Below are 24,465 nucleotides of genomic sequence, written 5' to 3'. Positions count from 1 at the left end.
TGCAGGCAGATAACTTTTCATCATTTCCCACCCACCCACTCCTATCCATTTTATAAAGGAAGTAGGAGGATGCACTGTGGGTTTAGGTTTTTAAAGAATTCTAGTAACATAAGGGCATTATTTCAGCTGGTGATGTGTGGTGGATCTTAAAACCATATTTGCCATTACTTTATTTTATTTTGTTTTATTATTCTTCCCTGATCCTGGATCCATTTCAGTTGAGGCTTAGGCTTGATATTGGCATGGAAATAACACTGCATGCCTTGAATGATGATCTGCGTTAGGAGACAGAGAAATAGCAAATCAACCCGATACCGAGAATACATTGAACGCCCCTCGTACATCCTGTTGATATGAGAGGTATTAGCGATGTATGAGGATTCTGTTTTGGGTGGAAAATCCACCTGATTCCCTTGTTTCAGTTTCCTGGACTCAAGTTAGAGAAGAGTTGTATTATATGAGCTCTTATCTAGAGAGCTGTGGCATTGGGGCTAGAATAGCAGTGCTGTAGGTTTCCAGACTCTGCGAAGAAGGTTCTTAAGGAGGGTTCATAGTTCTGTGCTATAGTGGTGTAGCACACACTTTGCATGTATTATGTCCCAAGTTCGTTGCCTAGAATAGTCAAAACTGGGCAAAATGCATCAACAGCTTACCTACATAATAGATGTGGTGGCGGCGGCGGCAGAGAATCTAAACACATCACTCCCACTTTGAAAATTGGCACAAACAGTGTTGTTTTGTGGTGCTTGAGAATCAAGCACTTATTCCCACCAGCATCCAGCCAGTCTACTCAGGTGTGAGAAACTGTTCCAGGCATAGATGGTCATTGCTAGAATGAGGCAGATGTTTACCAGCACCCTAATTCTTCAACACCCAACAGCAATGTGATGACAGTAACAATGTTTGTGGGTTGGTGTGACTCATTCTTGGCATCTACCTTTTCACTCTTCCCAGAGAGTGATTGGGGGTATTCAAACCAGCAATATTAGCAGCAGCTTTTCTTAGGCATTGTGTTCTGCATTGGGATCCATGAGCTGTAATCCACAAAAGAACCACTGCAGCGGACTGGAACAATAATGAAATCTTCTAGAAGGGGTGGAGGCTTCTGGCAGTACAGTGGTTAGCCATGCAGCTAACCACTGTATGACTGTGCACTCAATGACTTTGACTGAAGCTTCACTGTAAAGGAAAACTATTCTGATCTGGTGGGAAGCAAGGCAGAAGGAAGAAGCCACTCGAGAAAATGAACTGGTTATGGTCAGGGCAATACAAATGAAAACAAGTGCGGGCAAGACAACCCAAATTTGGTTTGTGAAAACAAATCAGGGCTTGCAGTTGCATATAGAATTCTTGCATGCACACAAGAACTTTTGCATATGTGGCAATTCTAGAGGTCACCAACTGGCTGGAAAAGGTTAATTATTCTTCTCTTGAGATTATCTAGTACATCCTTTGGAACAGCGCCAAACAGTTCTTTTCTTGAAGACCAGGACAATAAAGATCAACCAGACATAGTGGGAGACATTTATAATAGGCTCCCATACTTTAAATCCTTTAAGAACAACTGCTGGTAGGGTTACAATTCAAATCGAGATTGCAGTTCTATCTCTGCGTAGGGCTGAAGGGGGAACAACCTTCTGCCCACAGTTTTCTTGATCAAGATTATTCCCCTCAAGTGCTGTTTTCCCTATAAGTGTCCATGTGCGTGCATTGTGTTCACACATTCAAAATAATAATGCAGAGCTTTAGCTATAGGCAAGCTTTTGGACAGCTGCTAGGGAAAGAAGAGAAATGGCTGTTGTCCCTTCCTCCCAAAAGTGTCATTTCTAGCAGGGGGCAGGGAGGCAACCCCCCTGCAGCCGCTTCTTTTCGGGTTGATGGATTGAGCTGGGCACGTCTCCCCCTTGCTGCAGTGTTGATCCTGGGAGGCAGGAGTTGTGGCCTCCAAGCCAGGCTTGGCCGTACCACAAGGCGGACTGAGGTGGCCACAAAATATTTTGGACTACAACACCCATCAGCCTTCTGTACTGGTTCTGCTGGCAAGGGTTGATAGGAGTTGTCAGCTAGAAGTTATGCAAGCTTTGTATATGTTCAGGCTTAGAAGTTTTATGTACATCAAATAAGTCCAATAATTAGAATACCTCTTATGGTAAAACTGTGTTTTCCCTTTTTCATTTTTGTGTGCGGGGTGCTGAAAACAGGTGATTCCTATTTGTGTTATCAGACTCCCTGCAGAGTTCATGACAAGCAATAGGCAGAGGAAGAAAACGGGGAAAGGAGAATGAGGATTGGTCTTGAAGCAAAAGAAAATTAAGACGTGTTAAAAATCCTTTTCTTCTCCATTTTTGTTCAGGGTGCTTCGAGTGCTGCATCAAATGCTTGGGGGGTATTCCTTATGCCTCACTGATTGCCACCATCCTGCTGTATGCCGGGGTCGCCCTTTTCTGTGGCTGTGGCCATGAAGCACTCTCGGGAACTGTCAACATTCTTCAGACCTACTTTGAGATGGCGAGAGCTGCTGGGGACACCATCGACGTCTTTACCATGTGAGCGTCTCCCTCATCTTGTGTGACTTTGCTTTTGTGCTGCAGCAAAATTTCTAGTCCCCCACCCCCAATATTCTGTTGAGAAGACATTATTTGAATTTCTTCCAAATGCAGGGGATAACAGATGGGTACAAAATTGTTCTACCAATATAAATATTTCTATTAATAAGTTTGGATGTACATTTTAAAAATGGAATATGTTTTTATCTCCTGTAATACAGATAATGACATCCAAAATTATGTAAAATATTTGGATGCATCCAAATGTTAATATATCTTTAATTGAGCTAACAGTTAAAAGTCTTTAGCTGTATGTTTTGCAACACATCTCACTCAATTCAATGTCTATATATTTTAAAGTTTGAAACATGCTAATCATGTTTCTTATTACATTAATTTCAGCATGAATATGTTTAAATAGGAGGAATATGTTTAGGAACATGGTTTAATAATAGTTTGACTTAATGAAATGTGCATCTTGTACTTAAATAATGGTATAGGTGTGTTTGCTTTGCATAAAATCATTATTCTCCACTCTATAAGTTGGCAGTGTGCACCAGCCAAAAGAATTTTTTCGGACCTTCCTTAATTCAGCTTTTGAGAAAATCACCTAGTTATGATGAGACTGGTTGGAGGCTGTCCACTTTGATCTGGAAATCAGCTTCATGCCTCTGATCATAGGAAAAAATGGCTGTAACTGTTTCCGTTTGCCATTAGTGGATTATATTTACCGAGTTATTATCTCTTTAGGATAAGAATTTGCTTATGAAATTTCAGAAGAATAAGTGCAGTGTTTTTTGCCTTTATATGTGCCTTTATACTTTTTTATCTCTTGGCAAAATGGAATAAAATTTGCATAGATAGCTTGCCCTTCTGAATAGTTCAAGTCTGTCAAATTTCAGATAAATAGGTGTAGGTTATTTGCTTTTATATGGTTTGAAGATATTCGAAAAAGAATGGGCTTTTCCATATTCCTAATAGACCATTCTTCTAAAACTTATCCAGATAAAAAAGGTTGACCTCTGTAAGAAAATGATCAAGTTTGCAAACATTACAAGCAGTGCTTTAGGTAGAAAGGGAGCACTCATAATTTCAGATGCTGAGAGATGTATTTTGCCTTCCTCTTCTAATTGTGTTCCTTTTTCAGTTTATATAAAATTGGCAACCATCATAGAAGTGCCTTTAGACAAAAAAAACCCTGCATAGTTTCAGAAAGATAGGTGCAGAGACTAGGAAGTTGTGATGGTTGAGAATCAGTGTAAAGCTTTTTTCATAGAGAAGTCTGGAAGCATTTGTTTTGTAGGCTCCTGTGAGCCCTTCCGCAAACCACAGTGCTTGGAGAATCTTTGGTAAAATGTGTCCTTTGATTAGAAAGAGAACTTGTCAGTCAGCAACTCCAGTTCCTTTGCTCTTCACCCCAGAAACAAAAGCAAAACTTGCTAATTTTGAGACATGCTGTCTGCCTTTCTAAATGCGAATTTAGAATTTCTGTAGGGTCCTGCTTTGGTTTTGCTCACTTTATAATTTATTTGCTAATGAACTGATAAGCTGGTGGGAAGCTCAGCTGTGAAGTGCTTAAGGTCAGGTTTCACACTAGCAACAATAGGTGGAAATAAGAAGAAGGCAGGAAAAACTCATAACAGAGGCTGATCCTAAGGGATGATTGCAAGCAAAGCCTGAAATCACTAAATAGGAGAGCTTGAGAGAGTCTTTAAAAGGGAAGGCAGCCTTCACAATAGACCAATGAGACCTGAGGAGAAAGCAGTTGGTAGCCCAGCATGGAGATGTCTTACGAGAAACATTGCATGCAGTTGCAAATAAACCTACTTGAAGGAAGAGAGTTAAGGGGTAATAGCTCTTTAGGATGGGAATATACTTATCAAAATTCAGAGAAGAGGTACGTTTAGCTAAGTCCTCACCAACCACTGCCTTAATATAGCATTTAAAAAAAATGTTAACTTGCTAGGCAGCTTGTGGCGCTGGAGGAGTTTTAGCCTACAATTTTACCAGCCCTAGCCAGCATAGCTAATGGTGAGGCATGATGGGACTTGTAGGCCAAAACATCTAGAGAGCCTCAAGTTACCTATCCTTGCCTTAAAATAAATAATAAGTAGTGTCTCGTTGAAATCGATTTTAAGCTTTTAGCAGATATTGTATAATATCCTATTACTACTATTGCATTGCATTTATATATCATCTTTTTTCTTCTTGTGAGGAACCCAAGGCAGCTTACTAATGTTAAGCCTTTGTTTTGATTATTGGAATGTCTAAATTGCCCCCCATGCCTAAATCAAGCTGAGTTCAAGCATAACCAGGAATATGTAAGCATTGGAAAGGAAACATGGAATAAGTGGAAAGTGAAGCTGAAGGATGAATTCCATTTTGGAGACTCTGTTGGGGGCTTTATTGCCTTCCAGGAGTGAAAGGACTGAAGGCAAAAGGGATAGGGTCAAAAGAAAATCCTTAGGAGTGGCATTCCAGGCTAATGGAGGATGACTGCACAAAAGTTGGACAGTCAAGAAATTATCAGTGATTGGAGGGAAAGGGGACATGGCCTTCCAGGAAACCTGGCCCTGAGACCCCTGAAATAACTCATTTTAAAGGTACATGCATAAACTAGTGCGATCAGGGATGAAATGAAACACTCTTTGGGTTTTAGGACCAATGGTGCCTGGAAGAACAGATCCACCTCATAGTCAGGATCTTCAATAGCATTTCTGTGATTTGGAAGGATCAGCCATCCTGTCCCCTCCCGTTCCCTCCCCTCCCCTCCCCAGAATAAGAAATAGAATCAGTGACAGGCCAATGGCAGTGGGGGCAGATTCATCTGACTTAACTTCATTGCTTGATAGTTAGTGCTCATTCATATTGCTTATGCTGTTGCTGTTAAATGGGTTATATTTTTAGACTTGCATTTAGAATGATGCCTCTTAAAGCTGACTTTACAGCTAAGGCTCTGGCTTATTATAGATTGAAAGCTAATCCATTTTTCTAGACTTTTAAGGTAATGAGTCTCTGGGTAGCTATTATTTCTGAAACAGTAAATCAGTGCTTCGAGTGTTATCACAAATTATCTGTGTTTACTGTGTCAGAGCTATACGTGAAATACCAGTCAAGAAACATAGTTATAATTCAAAGAATTCAGACACATTGATAAGCAATGGCATTTATCAGTTAATTTGTTCATTATGAACATGTAATTGATGCTCAAGTCTCCCTGTGTCTTGGGGATTCTACATCCCTCTACCCCTGCTGTTTTGTAGTAGCTGCCGTTTGTTTATAAGGCAAGCTATTAGAACTCACGAGACAAGGTTTAAACCTGCACTATTGATAAGTGGGTGTTGCTGACATTCAGCAAGCCAGCATCTCACACGTGTCCTATCTTATTGGATGATTGTGAGGATAACATGCGTGGTGGTGGAGGGAGAAGCGTGCATGCCACCCTAACCTTCCTGTGCAAGAGTCTAATATTTTCATGCTTTCGAATGGTGGATTGTCATGGAGGGTTTGGAAGTCAGTAATCAATAGAAAATGCACCCAAAAGCTTCAGTTTTCCTTTCTGCCTTCTTGGTAACTCTCTTCTTTTTCTTGCGAAATGGAGAATTGAGGGCTTTTTGTTTTAGCTGTGCCACCCTGCTGAATATACCTCTGAATACCTCCAGATCAGTCTTTTAGTGTGAAATTGCACTGTCTCATTCGTGGAATTTTGTGCAGGCTCCAGCCAATATTACCTTTTATTTTCCCACAGTTTCCATCTTTTGTCTCACCACAAAAAACCCTCTACAGAAGGAAGGACATAAATAATGAGCACAATGCCTTTTGGTTGTTAGCACTAGGAGCTGTTCATAGGCAATGCTCTCTCAGTGCTTCAGCTAGTCATGTACAAGGGGTCTTCAGCTGGAGTTGGCTGACCAGGCTTCACAAAGTTCATTCTGTTCCTCTGGCAGTAGGAGACAAAAAAGAGAACTGTGGATTCCAAGCTTGGATGTTATAAGAGAAGCTGCTTATGTTAGTAGTCAGTCAAGCTCAGATATTAAAAGAATTTTTCTTGTTTATTTGAATTGACTCAAATTTGGCATAATTTGATCTGAATGCCTTATATTATCTCAATTTGCATGCCTGCCTTAGGCTTTTAACTGCAAAATCCTACTGCTCTTGATTCATGAGGTGGTGGCAGCTGATAATTTAGTTTATTCTGTGGAGAGTTTAATTCAGTTACAAAGGTGTAGCATTTGGATGCCCAGCTGGCTTTCCTTGGGTAGAAAAAGCAGGATGAAATTTGATAGACAAGTGTAAATTTCTTTATTTAGGAAAAAGATGTCAAATGCATAGGTATTCACAATAGTAAGTACAAAAACCTGGAAGCAAAAAATGATACATACTTTCAGTACATTATGAGAGGGTGAAACTCATTAGAAAAGACAATCATGTTAGGGAAAGGCAAAAGAAGAGCAAGAGCAAGTAAGAGTTGGAGTGACTCCCCAAAGGAAGCCATGGCCTCCAGTTTTCAGGAGCTCAGCAGGATCATAAAGGGCAGGGCTTTTGGAGGCATTTGTGCACAGGGTTATCATAAGTTGGAGATGACTTGATGGCACCAATCAACAACAGAGTGTGTGACAGGATCTTGAAGTGGTAGCTGATCACAGGCTGAATGTCAGTAGGTACCTGATGTGATCGTAAAAAGGGAAATGTATCAATAAGTATATGACTTATCCCTGAAAGGTATTTATTAAGTTCTGGTGATCCCACTTTACCTGATGCCTTCATCCTCCAGGGCCCCTCCTGTGTTTTATAGACATTTCTGCAGGTTTTGTTTTGTTTTTTTTTAGAAAGAAGATAATGCAATATTTTCCTGGATGAGGCCATTATTTGTTCTGGCCTTGTGTAAATTTGCAATTCCGCTCTATAGTAAAACATTATCTTGTGTTGCATAACATATACATGAACATATAGAAAGGCAGTGGGGAAAATCCTCAGGAAAAAACCTTCTGTGGAGGACACTCAAATCCTCCCACATGTTATAAAGTTCATTTATATGGAGGGACGGGATCTGTGCAGATGAAAGATGACCGTGCAGATCTGCCCTTAGGAAGGGGGCAGAAGATTTGTATGGCTTATTATGGCTGCAGGAACTTATTTGCAGAGTTTCAAAAGAAGTGATATCTCTCTTTCTGCAGCTGAGTAATTTGAGGATTTGCACGGTTCTCTGTTAGTGAAATGGAAATTCAGCAGCCCACACAAGCTAGATATCAAATAATACAGTAAATAATGAATCAAACCTACAGAAAGCATTTATCTTTGTCAACTCATCTTTGCCTGTTAGTGGTAGCATTTCAAAACTGTGCAGGGGAACTCACTGTGGCAAATTATATGTAACCATGCTTACAGTTTCACTAATATTTATTGGCAGAATTGTTCAAATATAACCTGAAGCTCAATATCTGTGTGGAAGATTTATTGCGGTTTTGGCAAAAGATTAAAATTACTAGCAATGGATGAAGTAGCCTATGCTGAGCTCACAAAGTATTTTTGATTTTGCAAATATTCCTTGCCAAAGGTATGCAAATACCTTTGAAGAATTTTTTTCTGTGTGTTATGTATGTGTAACTACCAGTACAAAACCATGGATGGAGGTCCTGTTCTCGTGTTGGGTGCCAATAAAATTTGAATGTTTTCAACTGTTTAAAACAAAATGGAAAAGATGCGACCTACCAGTTTAAGGGAACATGTAGTTTAGCTCCCTCAGCATAGTGCCCTTATTGTTGCCATGCTTGTGTTCTCTTTTGTGCACTTCCACAGTGCAGGGGACTAGGCATATGAGAAATCTGTGCTGTTGCTGTTTATTGTTAACAACTAAAATTCTCTAAAGGCTGGTTGGCTAAGGGTGGGTATCTGTGTTTTCTTTGAATGAGGCATCTGTTTCATTGTGTAGAATATGGCACATTCTCAATCACCGCAATGCTGCTTTCATAGAAAACATTCTAATTTCATGCTGTCTGGTTCATAATATTTCAGCACCCATAATATGAAAGCCCAACAAATTTTAAGCCTATACCATGTAATAGCTTCAGGATTCCGTCGGCATTTAATCATTTCAGGGCATAAAACCATAAATGGCTCAACACTGGCATGATTTTGTCATCATGATTTCACATTTCTTTTGAAGACATAATCTTGGGAGACACAGAATTAACCGTTTCTAACTAATCAACCATGTTAATCAAAATTCTTTGCATTCCAAATCTTATTGTTTCTATTGTCTTGTTTTGTAAAATGCAATGACAGTATTAAAGGTCACACCCTGTGATAGACTCAGCCAGGGAAATCTCTTAAAAGATGGCTGGCAGCTGATTTGTTGATGAGCTGTAGGAATGCAGATAAACTATTGCGGTGATCCGGGAGCCACAAGGGATAAAATCTGACCTTTGTTTGAGAGATGTCTAGCTTAGTGTGCTGAGACCATCTGGTGGGATACAGTTCTGAAGCCATCATCAGTGCATACCTGTCTTCTTGATACATATTTAAAACCTGTTTAATGACTCTACATTGCACAAAACAAGAACGACCTCTTATGACAGCCATTCAGTGCCACTGTGAACTGTAAAAAAGTAGCTTGGTTGTAAAAAGTTTCTTTCTTGTGCAGTTAATGCTGTTAGAGCCAATTCACATGATAAAGTCAAATGCGGGCCGTATTATTCATTTATTTATTTATTGCATTTGCATTCCTTCCCCCGCCCCCCCAGCCAGAATGCTCTCTGGGTGGCTCACAGCACAGTCATAAACAATAATACAGATAAAAATAGAAAATACACATACAAATAAATGACAATAATAACTAAAACCATAGAACATAATAAAGTAAAAACACAATATAAAACAACAGGAGGACACACACATTATAAACAATAAAACTACCAACCAATAAAACAATAAAGCAATAAACCAGCAGCAAGACCAATATCATAATCTAAAAATAAACTAACTAAATAAACAAAACAGTCCTAACTTGGTGCCAAAAACAAGGTAAAGTGGGTGCTAGTCGCACTTTCCTTGGAAGGGAATTCCAGAGGTGGTGTGGGACAGCAAAGAAGGCCCTTTTGCTCATCAATTCCCACCTCACCTCATGGGGCAGGGGGAAGAGGGCTTCCATATTAGGCCCCACAAGCCCTGTATGGCCACCAGTATCTGCTCCCACTGAAAATGGGGAGGGGGGCAAGGAAAGGAAAAAGTGCTCTAGGGAGGGGTTTATGGTTCCTGCCTTCGAAGTAGAGAGCAGTGCGTGGCAGCCCTTGAGATCAGGCTGTGAAAGAGAACCTATGACTACCCCGTAGTGAAATACCAATAAGGTAGTCTTTTTGGCACCAGGTTATGATGGCCATTTGTGCCGAGGCTTTTAAAGACATACTGGGCTATCCAAAGACTTAAGAGGTTGCTGTTAACTGTATGTTGTAGCAGCTTTTTTCTTTTGGGGTTTAAAATCTTTGTATTTTGATAAGATTTTATAGTATATTGCGCTTTTTTTCCTTAACTGTTTTAACCTGCCCAGAGAGATTTGGCTATTGTATAGTACAGAAATGGAGTATGTAATAACAATAATAAACAATTCCTAAACAACCCTGACAATGGACAACTATCTTACAGTGCATTAAGGGAGGGCTGGCAGGTGCTTAGTCCAAACTGGAAGTAAGATATTGCAAGGAGGAATTAAGATTCCGCTCCAGCTCCTCACTCTGCACATGGACCTCTGCTTTTAGACTCGTGGAAGTGGCAGTGTTGCATGCGTATCAAATCAGGGAGTCCTGCTGTTGAAAGCAGGGGGAGTGGGAGAAGGCCTATTTGCATACTCCCTTTTCTCCCCACTTCACCCCGCAGGGTCTCCCTGGAGCAACATGGTAGCTGGCACAAGGTGATCCAGTGGGCAGAAAGAAATGGCATCATGGCTTCCCTCTACTGTTGGTGGAAGCTAGATTGGAGGCCCTTCTAGTAACGGAAGAACTCATTCTTTGCACATAAAAGGACCGTTAGATCCATATCCACGGGTGCCATGCCTTCAGTTTCCCTCCTTTGTCTATGTGCTGTGCAGTGAATTTTTTATTTTATTTTTTATTTTTAAAAGCAAAAGCCAAATAAACAAACAATAACCCCATGACCTCATTTCATCTTGGAAGGGAAAGTGGAAAACACACAAAGCAAACTTTTTGTTATGCTGCCAGCTTAAAAATTCATTCATTCAAAAACCGAGTTTGTGTCAAAGGCTTGCGGATCTGGTCTGAATCCTTGTGACACTTTTGGATTACAAATGGATCTTTCTAATGAAAGTGAAGTGTTGAAAATATCAGGGAGTAGGGTCAGTTGGTCATGATTCTCATTCTATTTCATGATTGAAAAGGCGTGCAGTGTAGAAATTAATAGGGGATATGCCCAGTGAAGGTAGAGAAAGTTCGTTTCTGTTGGCACAATCCTATGCATGGTAGACAAAAAACAATTCCCACAACTCTCAGCATGCCCCCAACCAGGAGTTGTAGGATCTTTTTCTGTCTAAATATTCATAGAATTGCACCATATGTATTATACTAGCATTTGGCATCCTTTTACTATGAGTTCTCCAAGCCATAGAATTCTATAAGACTGAGAAATTAGACATAGCTTAATTTGAGGCAGCAATAGGCACACTTTGCTACATCTACATCATTATTGCTGAAGGCAAAGAATGCCAACCAAAAAAGGGAAACGTAAAATGGCAAATGCGTTAACATTATCCTGTAACAGCAGAGATTTGATTTGTAATGGAGAAATGGTCTTGACTGCACACTTGAACAAAACAGATCATCAACTGCCCACCCAGCTCTTCCAACTGGATGTGGAAAGTAACAAGCATCCATTCATCTGTGCAAGTGCATTGAAGAGCATTGGCAGTTTGACAGCTGTTTATGTGTTTTGCACTGAAAGAAGGGGAGATCCCAATATATTCTAAATACATAAAATGTTAAAATGCCACTGTCAGTCTGTATGTGTGTGTTGCACCAGCATAAATTGCTTGAATGATTTTCACTGGAAGAAATCTGCATTTCTTATGTGAATATTCACTGTTCTGTGATTCATAAGACAAGATCTATCAGCAACTCAGTTACCTTATTGCTACACTGTATCAACTGCTGATGTCCCAACTGGAGAAATGCCTGTCTATTTTTTTTAAAGTGTTAATAGTCAGAGTCTTCAGTAAAATTTTACTAACATGTATACCTTTTTATTACACAGGATTGACATCTTCAAATATGTGATCTATGGCGTAGCAGCTGCCTTCTTTGTTTATGGCATTTTGCTGATGGTAGAAGGATTTTTTACAACTGGTGCCATCAAGGATCTCTATGGAGATTTCAAAATCACCACCTGCGGCAGATGTGTCAGTGCCTGGGTATGTTAATATGACAGCGTTGATTACCCATGCTAATTTAGCTGGGCTGAAGTGTTTTAATTAATTCATACAAAGTTAAATGGTTTCTATAGACACAAAATATGTCTCTGAGAATGTATCTGGAGCAGATGATGTCATTGTCTTAGACTTAAGGATTTGCAGAAACCTTAGGCGTAATGCTTAGAAACACTATATTCTATGGATCTAGGCTTCAGAAGGTGACTCACAGCATTTTAGACAGTGGCTAAATTCTCCTCCTTTTAAAGAACACACAACAATATTGTGCTTGGATTGTACTTCAAGAGTATACTGCTTTATGCAGGGTACTTATATCAAGATGTCACAGCTCTCTTTTAGATGGTCATTTGATGGTAATGCTAATTATGGTATCCATGTTGCTTTTCTGTGAGATTGGTTTTGGATAGTACAAAAAGCCTCCTACTTTTTGCACTTCCACTGCGATGTCAGAAGGGGACTTTGCATGGGTAGGATGCACCATCTGTCCTGTAGTTGTAGATAACCAGCTATTCACTTGTGAATTCTCTCCCACACATTCAGAAAGAAACTGGATAGCCATCTGAGTGAAATGGTGTAAATTGGTGTCCTGCAACAGCAGACCCAATGGCCTTTTTAGCCCCTTCCAACTCTACTATTCTGTGTTTCTATGACATTCAAAGTCCCTCTAAGTGAAGTAAGTGTACCATGTGGGAGAAAATAAGCCCAAGTGCACAGACCAAGATTCCTTCTATCCTGCCCAGCCTGCCTTGTGCTATTATGAAAATAAATGTAGCAGTTATTTATTTTAGGCAATGCACAATAATCTCTGCTCACAGGAATTACGATTTGGTATCAGAAAATTACATTGCGTGAGATGGGGCACTATGGTTAGCTGCATAGGCCAAAGAAGCCAGGATGAAGGTGTAGTTGCATAAGAAAAGTATGTGTATGTAGCTTATTCAGGCATCCAAGCATACTTACATGAGCACACAAGGTGGAAGAGTGAGAACTGTTCTCATCACCCTCCTCAAGTGCAGGAAATCCTTCCAGGCCTCTTCAATTTATGGGCAACCTCTATTGGTAGAAGGAATCCTGCTTCAGAGGACCATGAGGAGGGAGGGCAAGAATGGTGGTGGTGGTGGTGGGTGGACAGGCAGATCTTGCTTGTTCATTCATCTCTCCCTCCTCACATGTTAGGATGCTATTCTGAATATGGCTTTTATGTTAAAACAAAAGCGGTTATTAGTTTGAGGGTACAGAAACATAATCCAGATGGTTTTATAACTGGATAATAATGGGATGTTTGAAATTATTATAAGGGAGGCTGTTAGGAGAATGTATAACAATATGTTAAACAACGTAAAGAGATAAGAAACAATCCACAATCTTAAAATGGTGAAAATGAAAAGCTAGGCCCATCTTCAGGATAATCAATGTGCCTCACCGAATTGCTTTTCATTTTAAATTCTTACATACTGATCCAAATTGTGTTTACTTGGAAATTAATGCAGATGATTTCAGTATGACACCTTTTAAATGAGATGCAGTTAAGATCAGGGCATTAGGTTGCAACCCAAGGCTTTCTTGAATAAAATGGGCTTATGTTTTCCACCATAATTACCTAATTGCTCATGGTACAGATAAATGTTGGATGGTGAATATGTCTATTTTCACTCGATGTTACTTGTTCATATATTCACTCTTAAATCCACTCTGACCTGCATTAATTGGCAAATATTTAAAATCTGCATGAAAAGCCACATTTAATTTTATCTCAGACTATATGTAATTTGAGCATTTGGAAACATTCAGGAACTACAAATGTTGGAAGTGCCATAAACTATGATGTATGGATCAGTTCAGTTTGTTTTGGAATCCACAGATTAAATTCTGGAAGTCTTCATGTTAATAACCCATAAATCTCTGTTTAACAAAACAATGTGAACCATTACTGTTGGGTATTTAGTCCAAACATTGTGATTGCCATATTGATGGACACAGTAATGAAAATTGTGGTAATCAAGGTTTTGCTATGTAAAGGGACTAGTATGTAATACTATATGCAAAAAAGACCTGTCATTTCTAAATGTCTGATTTCTAGCAAGGACTTATTGCAAATTTGATCGAGCAAGACATGTGGCCATAGAAACATTTGTATCTGCATATTTCAGGAACTGGAAACTCTGAATGTGATTCTGATTTTGAAAAATAGTTCTGCAAAGATTAGTCATCTGTGTTTGTTTTTTGCAACTGTGAAACTGGAGCAATTGTTATATAAAAGCATTTTTCTAGACTGACAAATTTAAAGGCTGGTCTGATAACAAGATCTGAAATTTCTGGATGACCACACTTCTAATTAGCTAGGAATCCTTATTCATAGGGCATTTCACTCCTTGAAGTTCATCTGTTATGTTTCCAAACTCTGTCTTCTTCAGCACCTTGCTCCATGGACAAACACAGAGTTAATTGCAATGGAGGAGTCAATTCACTCAAGAGTCCTTACTAGCAATTTTTTCAAAGATGAATCAGGGTCATAGCCCAGGTCAAGCCCCCAGGATAACAGGGAAATACAGTCAGAATTCAGAGACAGCATTAAGTCTATAGCGCAGGAGTCCAAAGGTGAGCTAAGGTCAGGATACAAGAAGCCAGAAATTAGTGTTGTTTTCAACAAATTCCAGATAACATGTCTCCTATGCACTACACATGGTGCATCTTCTGCATTTTATAATCCTTACTTCTGAGGATTTGCCTGGATTCCAGTGCTTTGTTTTAAAGGAGTCTTGTTGATCTACCCCTTAAGGCAACAATGCTATCTGGGACTGGGTGGGTGCTGGCACTCTGCTGGCAGGGACAGGAATGTGGTCCTCTCTCCGACGAAATGTTATAATAATAATAATCATAATAATAATAATAATAATACCTCCTAACATACATGGTTCCATGGTCTTCTTTTTCAAGTAATTCTGGCTTCTCAGAAGGAATGTCCCTCCTGCAGAGACATGGATTCTCTCCGCCCCCCACCCCAGGGACTCCGGATTCTATCACTGTTTATTAGCTTGTAGAAAAAGCACCTTGAATTTCTCAGCTGGTATCTGGCCATCTTCTGGGGATTAATATTTTCATGCTGACAGTGGCTCTGTGTCACCGTAACTCTTTCCCTTAATTGTGTTGCCTTTACTACAGGGTTTTTTATTACCTTTTGAACATATGTTTGCAGAAATTCTTAATCATTAATGAGATTTCTATCTTCATCTGTAAGATAACCAACTATTGGCCGCATACATCTTCCCTTTAACTATTCACATAAATTTAACATGACACCTTTTAGTACTGATTTTTTTTCATACTGGCATTTTGGTGGTATATCATTCTACAGTTTGATATATTGGAAAAGAAATAGCTTATGGGTTCATTTAGCAATCTTGTCTTTTCAAAGAAAGCATATAACAGGCTTCTTTTTTTCTATATGTAAATCATATGGTACTTAAGTGGGAGCCATTAATTACATGTGCACATAGATTACTAAACTGCACTTTCTCCACTTGCTTGCTTAAAACTAAATTCAAATGAGGAGCACAAAATGTATGTTTTCTGATTTCCTGGGGTGCTTTTTAAAGCAGTCATTAACCTCATTGACCCAAAGAATCAGAAATAAGGTCTTTCTTTGGAGCATCGTGATAAGAACATAAGCAGAGACCTGCTGAATTGAATCAAAGCTCTGCCTGATCCAATATCTCCTTCCCATAGTGACTACCCAGATGACTTTGGGTAGAACAATTGCAGGACATGAGGGCAACTACTGGGCATTAGAGATGTTTTTCCTTTGATTTTAGAGATATCACATAGCCTACCATGTGGTTACCATAGTGGTTACTTGGACCTATCCTCATGGGTTTATTTAATCCCCTATTAAAGCTATCCAAGTTGGCAGCTGTCACCACATCTTGTGGTAGCAACTTCCATAGTTTAACTTCCCTTAGTATGGCTGGAAATTCCCATTGTGTAGTCATTGGATGACCCAATTTTAGATTCCAGTATTATATGAGGAGGAAAATTTCTAACTTTCCATTTTCTCTTCACTATGAATTATTTGAAACATTTCTGTCACATTTCTCCTTATTTATCTTTTTTCCCAAGATAAAATGCCCCAACATTGGTTTTTTCTGACACCATAGATTTGTTTAAATCATTGCATAATAATTACATTATACAAAGCATTGTATGATATGGATAATTTTTATGCCTTTCCTAATGATACCCATTATTCATAACAGCTACACATTAGGTCAATATTTTCATCAACCCAAGTCCCCTTTCCTGGTTAATGATTTCCAGCTCATATCGCATTAGTGCATATGTGACATTTGGAGCTTTATCCCAATATGCACCACTTTGATTTTGCTTCCTTTGAACTGTAATTCCCATTTTAATGCCTGTTCACCTAGTTTTGAATCACTTCTTAATCCCTTTAATATCCAAAATCTCTGAATGAGTTTTTTGGCCTGAGGGGTAAAGTAAAGCTCTTCAGAACCTTATCACATTCAGAAGATCTTTGGCCCATCAGAAACAAGTGTACATACAGAGGTACAAAATTTGAGGAATGAACCCACTGTAGAAGTTCACACCCTTAATTTTGTTAGACACAGAATCTTTTCTCCCTAGCTGGGCTCTGCAAGAAGTGTTTCTGTGTGCTACTGCACTAGTGGGCTGAAAACTGGTGATATCAGTAACTCTCTGAGGCAGTTTTCAATGTTTGAGAATGGGGGTGGATGCACACTTCACTGAATAAATATATGTTCAGTGCTTTAAAAATGAATACAGCTTGTCTGCAGCAGCAGGAATTTGGCGGACGAGACAGACTCCTGAATCAGTACTGGATTTGCTAGCCAATACATATGTCAAAGGCATTGTGAATGCAGGAGGACACTTGGCTCCATTTGCAAGAACGTAGTGATTCTTCATTTGTATATACCTTTGTAGGAAGCCAGTGAACTGCACCATTTCTTATCTGTTGTGGTTCTTTTTCCAACAAAAAGCTTCTGCCATTCATCTTCAGCTTCCTACTCCTCAGATCACAAGCAAATAATCTCATTCTATTTTCATTTCGTGTATTACATTTCTTTGAAATAGCTGAATCTCTCTGGATTGTTTACAAAGATTAAAACTTCAAAATACATTATGAAAGGCATTTTCATACAAACACAGAAACAAACAGCACACAGACACACATAATTTTAAACAGCAAGAAAAATCAATAAGAAAGATCCAGGAGCTGATGGGGTTCTCCCTTTCTCCCAGCAAGATGCCATTCACAGTTGATCTGCTAAGTTAGCAACTTATTTTTGTATCTTTGCTGTTTCCCACATATCAAGTGATTTAAATGAACCCATGAACTGCAGGCTCAGCAGAGAGCCACATGAAAACGATACAGAGAAAGCTTACAGAAAGACAGCCCAGTCATCTCCCCTCCTGCTTGCACAAGCCAAGCAGCACGATGAAAGTCATTTGGGTCAACAGCAAATCCAGCAAAAGATTCCGAATGAGTCTTGCCACAGCACAAGGGCAAGCCATTGAAAGGTTTGAACTTGATGGAAAGGTTTGAACTTCCATCCCTGTGCACTCAGACTGCATGTGCTTCATCCCATCCCTGCTGACTGCAACTATGAACAGCTTTTCCCAGAGCTAGTCAGGAGTGCAGAGTGCAAATTAAATGGGAACAGTTGATGCCAAGTCGACTCCATGTGCTGCCTCAAGGAGTAATTTGGGATCCCAGGTGGGTCAGAGCTGAGCAACAGTTCTGACCTGCAGAGGTTCAACACTCATAAATAAATTCCAGACAATACACAGCAGGGTAGTTTGCACTGATGATGTGCCAGAAGCTGAATGAAACTCAACTGGAGAAAATACCATGTGTATTGCAGGCTGGAAATCAATATTGGTTAGGCTTTTTCTACAGTGGCCTCAGGGCTAGCTTTATCTGGCAGCAAGAAGAAGCACACTGCCTCAGGTGCTGGGATTCAGGATGAGTAGTTGGAAGAGTTTGATGTCAAAATGATGAAAAATTTTGGTCCTTGGAAGGGAAGGGGGGATATATTTGGTGTTGAGCTTCAGGCTGATGCTGAATCTGGGCTGATGCTGAAGTTCTTTGTGCTGAAATGATTACGTGAAGGCCATCTAAATTGTGCTCCTCATAGTCCACCAGATAATTGGTATGAAGGCCATCTAAATTGTGCTCCTCATAGTCCACCAGATAACTGGTTTTTCAGGCTGTGTTCAGCGTGATTATGATGGCACATGTACATTCATACTCACCACAAATATGTTCCACCTAGGCTGCTACATGGGGAGAAAGGGGATTTGGTGACAGCTGAAGATGGGGCACCTGTGAGTGCCATGTGGGAATCTTTCTTTGGCTGCTCGTACATGCCCTAGCAGAAAAGCAACAATTTCCAATCAAACTTTGTTCTTTAAATCTTCAGGGCATGCTTTTGGACACAATATAATGGATCAGGTTAATTTGCATGGAACTGAATTAGCATCTTTAGTTAAGCCATAAACTGTTCCAATAAATTGCATAGGAGATATATTAGGCATGCAGCATAATTAATGCATTAATGTTAACACACTGATCTTCAAATTGGGTTAGCTTGATCAGGGCAATGATGTCTAGCTGCTGAGAGGATTCGAGGCTTGTTGTACAGTGATGAAATGAACAAATGCTGGCATCATGTGTAGTAATTCATGTCTTGCAATTTATTATCTGCATATGCAGTGTGAAGGGTGGGGGAGAAGTCAACACAATTCCATTAGATTCACACTTTCCATCCTTCTGCTTAGGGACTGTTTGACATTCTTCTTTGATGGCTTCAAAGTGATGCCTGTAAGGTATCAAACAAAAAGAGACAAGCATGGAATGCATAATTAACCAGCTTGCTTATGTCAAATGTTTATGCAATGTGGCTATTCGTGTGAATTGATGAGGAAAAGGTGGCTTTTAATCTTACTTCTTTTTAATTTTTTTAACTTCCTGATGAAAGTAATAACAGTACCTTTGCTCCAGTGCATTTTGTGTTTATTTATTTAGAAAATGTGTAGGCCGTCCATCACTGTTGTCTCTGAACAGCTTACAACATTATTCCAAATCCTAAATAAAATAATTTAACTGTTCCACAACTGAGCCTAAAACTAACCTATTTAAAATAAATTAAACAGGTACTGGTGTGATTTAGGTGATTAGGTGTTTAACAGGTATTAGGTGTGATTCAGAGCCCATCTTGCACCAAAGGCAGTAATATAATTTACATGCGGATTACTTGTTTACTTTTCTGTACAATATGTACCTCCCACTACCGCATCAATGTTTTCTGTCCCAGGTTTGGAAAAGTTGCTGATTTGGGCTAACAGTACTTAGTGCTCGTTTCACCTCACAGAAGCACAGGCACATAAAGATACTATAGTATCACCAATTAAAAAATGATGGAACCACAAAGAAAATGGGGTTGTTTTGAGTTATATCCATTCCAGTTCATGATATCCAGTTCAAATTAGTGGATCCTGCACAAATCCACAGTGGACTCAAATGGGTTTGAATTTCTAAGAATATGACCCACAGATTCTGGGCCTGCCAACTTTTCCCAAGATGTTCAGATTCTGTGAACTTGTGAACCTTTTTTTTTTTTTAATGGTCAGTAAGTTTATGCAATATTGATGGTAGTTTTTCATTTTAAAAAAGCAGTCTTTAAAAATGCACATTTTTCCTATGGGATAAAGCATAAAAATACATATTTTGCAGAGCTGGGGGTATTTGCAAATTTTTAAGAATTTGCAAATTTGTTTATGAATGAATTTCTGTGAATCAGTGAATTGGATGATAGAATAAAAACCACCTGCCAATTTATGAAATATAGAATGGATTTTACAGTATCTTGTATGTCCTTGTGTCCAGTGGACCCCCCCCCCCCCCCGGTGCTGGTAGGCAAGTGATTTATAGCAGAGATAGGGACAAGACACATTGTAATGATTTCAGGAAAGGGAGTAAATTGAACTAGATATTGCTCGGGGGAGGAGAAGATATGTGGAAATGGAAGCACTGTTTTCATGTAGGTGGGATTCTTGTTCTTTTGTTAAGGGATAAGCACATTAGGCTCTGGTTTTGACAGTGAAATATCTGATTTGGACTTTGGATCTGTCCTGTGTAATGGGCCAGAAGCCTTTCCGCCTCCTAAGCAATGAATTGACTATTTTAAATGAAATTATAATATAGAAAAGAAAAAGAGAGAGTATATTACAATAGGATAGCAATCAAAGTCATGTATGTAGCCCACCTTCCATTCGCATCACCAGCCACCCAGTAAGGGAGAAGAAAATAAGTTCTTGGGCATGACAAAAATAGCTGTACATCACAAAGAGAAGAAAAGACCATCCTGTTTATTACCATTGCTTTAGCACAAACATCTGGCATATTGCCAACCCCAAGGTCCAACAATGGGGGAGGGGAGGAATTTCTAATAGAGAAGGAAGTTCTAAATGACTCTATGAGTCTGGATGAGGTTATGTTTAAGAGTGCCTTAAACAATACTGCGGTAGTAATATTAAGATGTGGTGAAAAAAATAAGCCAAGGTGAATTCCAGCTCCCACATCTTGCACCAGTTATACAACTTTAGGACATCCCCCAAAATGTGGGTCAAATGCTATGAGGTATCACTAGAGGATTTTACTAACTTGATTCCTGATATTTTTGTTTCCTATATTGTAGATATCTTAGGAAGTGTTACTGGTGTTTTACCTATGATGGGTCAGAGTCTTTTGTACATGATTTGAATAGGCAGCACTCTATTATATTGTTTTGTTCTACTGTTCATTTAGGGAGACTGTGCTGCTTTTATAAGGAGTTTGTAAGTCATGCAGACTCTCTAAATGGACTTGCAGTTGGTGTCTGGATTAGATTTTTGTAAGATGGGACTGGCTTCAAGTGGGTCGACATTTTCACAGCTATGTGGAATTATAAGATCGATGCATAATTTTGAAAAGTCACTCATAGCATACTGGCCTATTTTTATTCTAGGACAAGTTATTCATTACCCTGATCACTACTTGGCTGTGTAATAAGTCAACTGCATTATTTTAGGCCCATCTGTTTGTATAGTAAGTGCTGCTACCGCATTCTTCTTGCCACTCCATTTGTGATCTTACTTCAGGGTTCTAATTAAATTACCAAAGATTCAGTTTGTTTGCTGGTTCATCAACATAATGAAATTGGCAAGTGTGCTTGTTTCTTCCATTCTGTTTCAGTTGACAAACTCAGAATTTACCTTGAGGCAATACCTCTTTTACCTATGACCATTTTCTGGTGTTGTGTCTGCATCTTTCCATTTCAGCAGGATGGAAGAATGAAAGTTTAGTGAGATCACGTGCCTAGTGGTGGCATGTGAAGTATCTCATGGAAACATGGGGACTACGTTTTCTCTTGCTATAGCAGCCTAGCATAGTTCCATTGCTGTAACCTAAAGGATGATTCATCTCAGTTTTGAAGCATATTGCTAAGAGGGTTTTGATGCCTTGAAGCAGAGAGTGGCTGTGTCCTGCATGGCATCCTGAGTTACTGAGGCTATAGCCAGTGGCAATGTCAGGTTTTTGGGGAATCCTTGTGCAACGTGTCCTCAGTGGGAAACACGTTGATGAATTTGTCCTCTTGGATTTGTCTACACTGCATAGTCATTCATCCTCTTGCTCTGGACTGAATGTGTACCACCATCCAGAGGAAGAATGCAAAGCAAGTGAAGGAAAGTGCTCTATTTCCATCCTCTTTCATTGCTTATATGGTCCAAGAAGGCAGATGAACAAGCTGTGATAGCAAGGGGGAACACCGACAGGGCCAGGAAGCTGCTGGGATTGGCAGTGGGCTTTCTGCAGGGATGTGGGCCAGACCAGGTGCCTAACCCTGACACCAGTCCTTTTTACGCATTTGTTGCGCATGCCATGAGAGCTAAAACAGCCCTCATTATGGGCTTTCTGTCATCCAGCAGCAAAACTAAAAGAAGCATGAAGGCTCATACCTTTAAGTATTAGATCTCTGTGGAGAACAAAAACAGAACATGGTAGGCAGAAAGGAGAATGGATGGCCCACTGAGCTGAAAACAGCCTTTCCTGGCATGACCGCTTGGAACAAAGAGCAAAGCATCAGCATGCAGGCACATCCTCTGCTTGCCACATGCTGCAAGGTGCAAAGTAGGGAGTACTTTTGAAAGGTTTGCCAAGAGAGTGCGTGAGTGAGTGAGTGAGTGAGTGTGTGTGTGTGAGAGAGAGAGAGAGAGAGAGAGCGAGCAAGTTTATATACCCCAATCTCGTGTTTATTTCATATATTTATTTAATGTGTTTGGTTGAGAAAATGTCTATTTCATATAAGAAAATATGATCATGACTTCAACAAATTAAAAATAATTACACAATGAGTTAAAATATATGTACCTAGTAACTAGGCACTTGTCATAAAGACAAAGCATGATTCAGCAGTATTTCAACAGTACCACAAGCAGACATGACCGTACAACTCTTAAGTTGCAGTAAATCTAAAGTTCTTAGTAAGTACACCATCACTAATTCAGGAGAAAAAAAGCCTACTGTTCAATAACCTTGGGCTGCCAGAAGTTAGCAACTGATCATACAACAGAGAGTTGTACTATCTTTCAGAAATAACTTTCTTTCTATAAAATGTGTTGCTTCTTCTAAAAACTAAAATCTGTGCATATATGCTTCTATTGGATTTATTTACGAATATTACAAATGTATGATAGACTACTGTGTATTGCTTTATTATTAATAGTATATCCTACCCAGCAATCTCATTTTCTTCCTCATGAAAAACAGATGATGGCAAACCTGAGAAAATCAATCACATTGATGCCAATTAATAATGTAGAAAGAAATATATGAGCAAGTCAAGACTAAAAAAAAGAAATAAAGTAGATGCCATGGTCTTGTCTGCATTACACCTCTTGCGGCTTCATCTTTACAGCAGCAAACAGAAGCGTGAGGACTAAGTTCAACAAGCCCTAAAGTAAGAATGAGATGTGACAAGCAGGACTGTTGTGCCACGGAGAAATGTTGAGTTAAATTATTCTGGCATGCATGCGTGTCCTTCCTGCTGCTGCACGTGTTCCCCTGTTGACACTGTTATCAATGCAGATCAGGACAGCTCCATGAGAGATGAACGGAAGCAGTATGGAAAACAGGGACCAGTGGGTGTGTATCCAGTCCCCTCACCCAAAAAAGTCCCATTGATTCTTGCTAAGCACATGGCGTAACAAAACAAAATATGACATGAACTTGCAGTTTTTTGACTCATACATACTGACTGTAAAATTGGCATGATTTCTGATTGAGGTGGGGGCATTGAGATTGCAGCTTCTTTGTTATAATGTACAGTAATTCCTTGGTTCACAAACGTTTTCTGTTTAGTTCATGAACAGAAATTTTGCTTCTGTTCACAAACTCCGCATTGGGTGAGGAACATGATCGCGGCCATCTTCCCCGCACCATGACCTCATGGCAGAGCATGTCCGTGCAGGGAAGATGGCCTCATTCGTGTTCACACAAACATGAACGCGGCCGTCTTCCCCACTCTGACACATGGCTGCAGCTTCCTCTAGTTGCAATCGTGGTCACAGACTCTCCCTCCAAACAATAAGCTCCTCCCCACCCACCTTCCTGTCCTCCACTCCAGAAGTCGCCTCAAGCAAGGTTAGCATTCTCTCTCTTCATACTCTACTGTACTTTGTTTCATATTTTTGTGGTTAAAAAAATTACATATGGTTCAAAAAGGAGTAACCTTATTTATAATGAATCTTTTGGGGAAATTTGACTCAGTTTGCAACCAGTTCAGTTCATGACCAAGATCATGGAATGAATTAAGTTCGTGAACCAAGGTACCACTGTATAATAGTTTCCCTGAAAATCAGAGCATGCATATACATAGATGCAAACACATGATTATAGTTTTTGCCGTACCTCAAGTTCTTCTTGTTAGCACAGTTGGCCTAGTCGGTTTGAATTATCCAGCTTTTGCATATAGCCAAACCCAAGTGTTACTTTTAATCACAAGATGACTAGCTATGCAATCCTATACATGTTATCTAAGTGAAACCCCATTTAGTTCAATTAAATTCAGTTAAACTTAGTCCTGGGTAAGTGCTACAATCTGAAAAATGCATTTTGGATAGTGATATTCATCCAAGCCTTGCAAATTGTTCAACCCACAATCATGCTTTGAGAGTGAGATTCTTGAAGATTAACGAATAGCAGTTCAAGTCACTTGTAAGAATGTGAATATCCTCTATGAACAAAGATTGGTTGATTGTAATCAGTGTACTGCAGGGGTAGGGAACCTGGTGCTCTCAAGATGTGGTTTGACTCCAGCTCTCATCAGCTCCAGCCAGCAAGGCCAATGAATAATGTAGAAAGCAGTTGTAGTTAAACATCTGGAGGGCAACAATAATGGTATGAGGAAA

General features: G+C 39.6%; 1 protein-coding gene across 1 annotated transcript in view; it reads left to right on the top strand.

The window, feature by feature from the left end:
- The first annotated feature begins 2,358 nt into the window (after positions 1-2,358).
- The window catches only part of LOC123024464 (neuronal membrane glycoprotein M6-a), a 37,107-nt gene continuing 15,000 nt past the window's right edge, over positions 2,359-24,465 (top strand). The window contains exons 1-2 of the mRNA XM_044432184.1: positions 2,359-2,546; positions 11,805-11,961. Coding sequence (XP_044288119.1) covers positions 2,506-2,546; positions 11,805-11,961 — 198 coding nt within the window. The 5' untranslated portion in view covers positions 2,359-2,505. The remainder of the gene's footprint in view (positions 2,547-11,804; positions 11,962-24,465) is intronic.

Source organism: Varanus komodoensis, unplaced genomic scaffold (assembly GCF_004798865.1).
Source record: "Varanus komodoensis strain SLA01 unplaced genomic scaffold, ASM479886v1 scaffold236, whole genome shotgun sequence".
Classification (NCBI taxonomy): Eukaryota; Metazoa; Chordata; class Lepidosauria; order Squamata; family Varanidae; genus Varanus; species Varanus komodoensis.
This window is presented reverse-complemented; position numbering and strand designations above follow the sequence as displayed.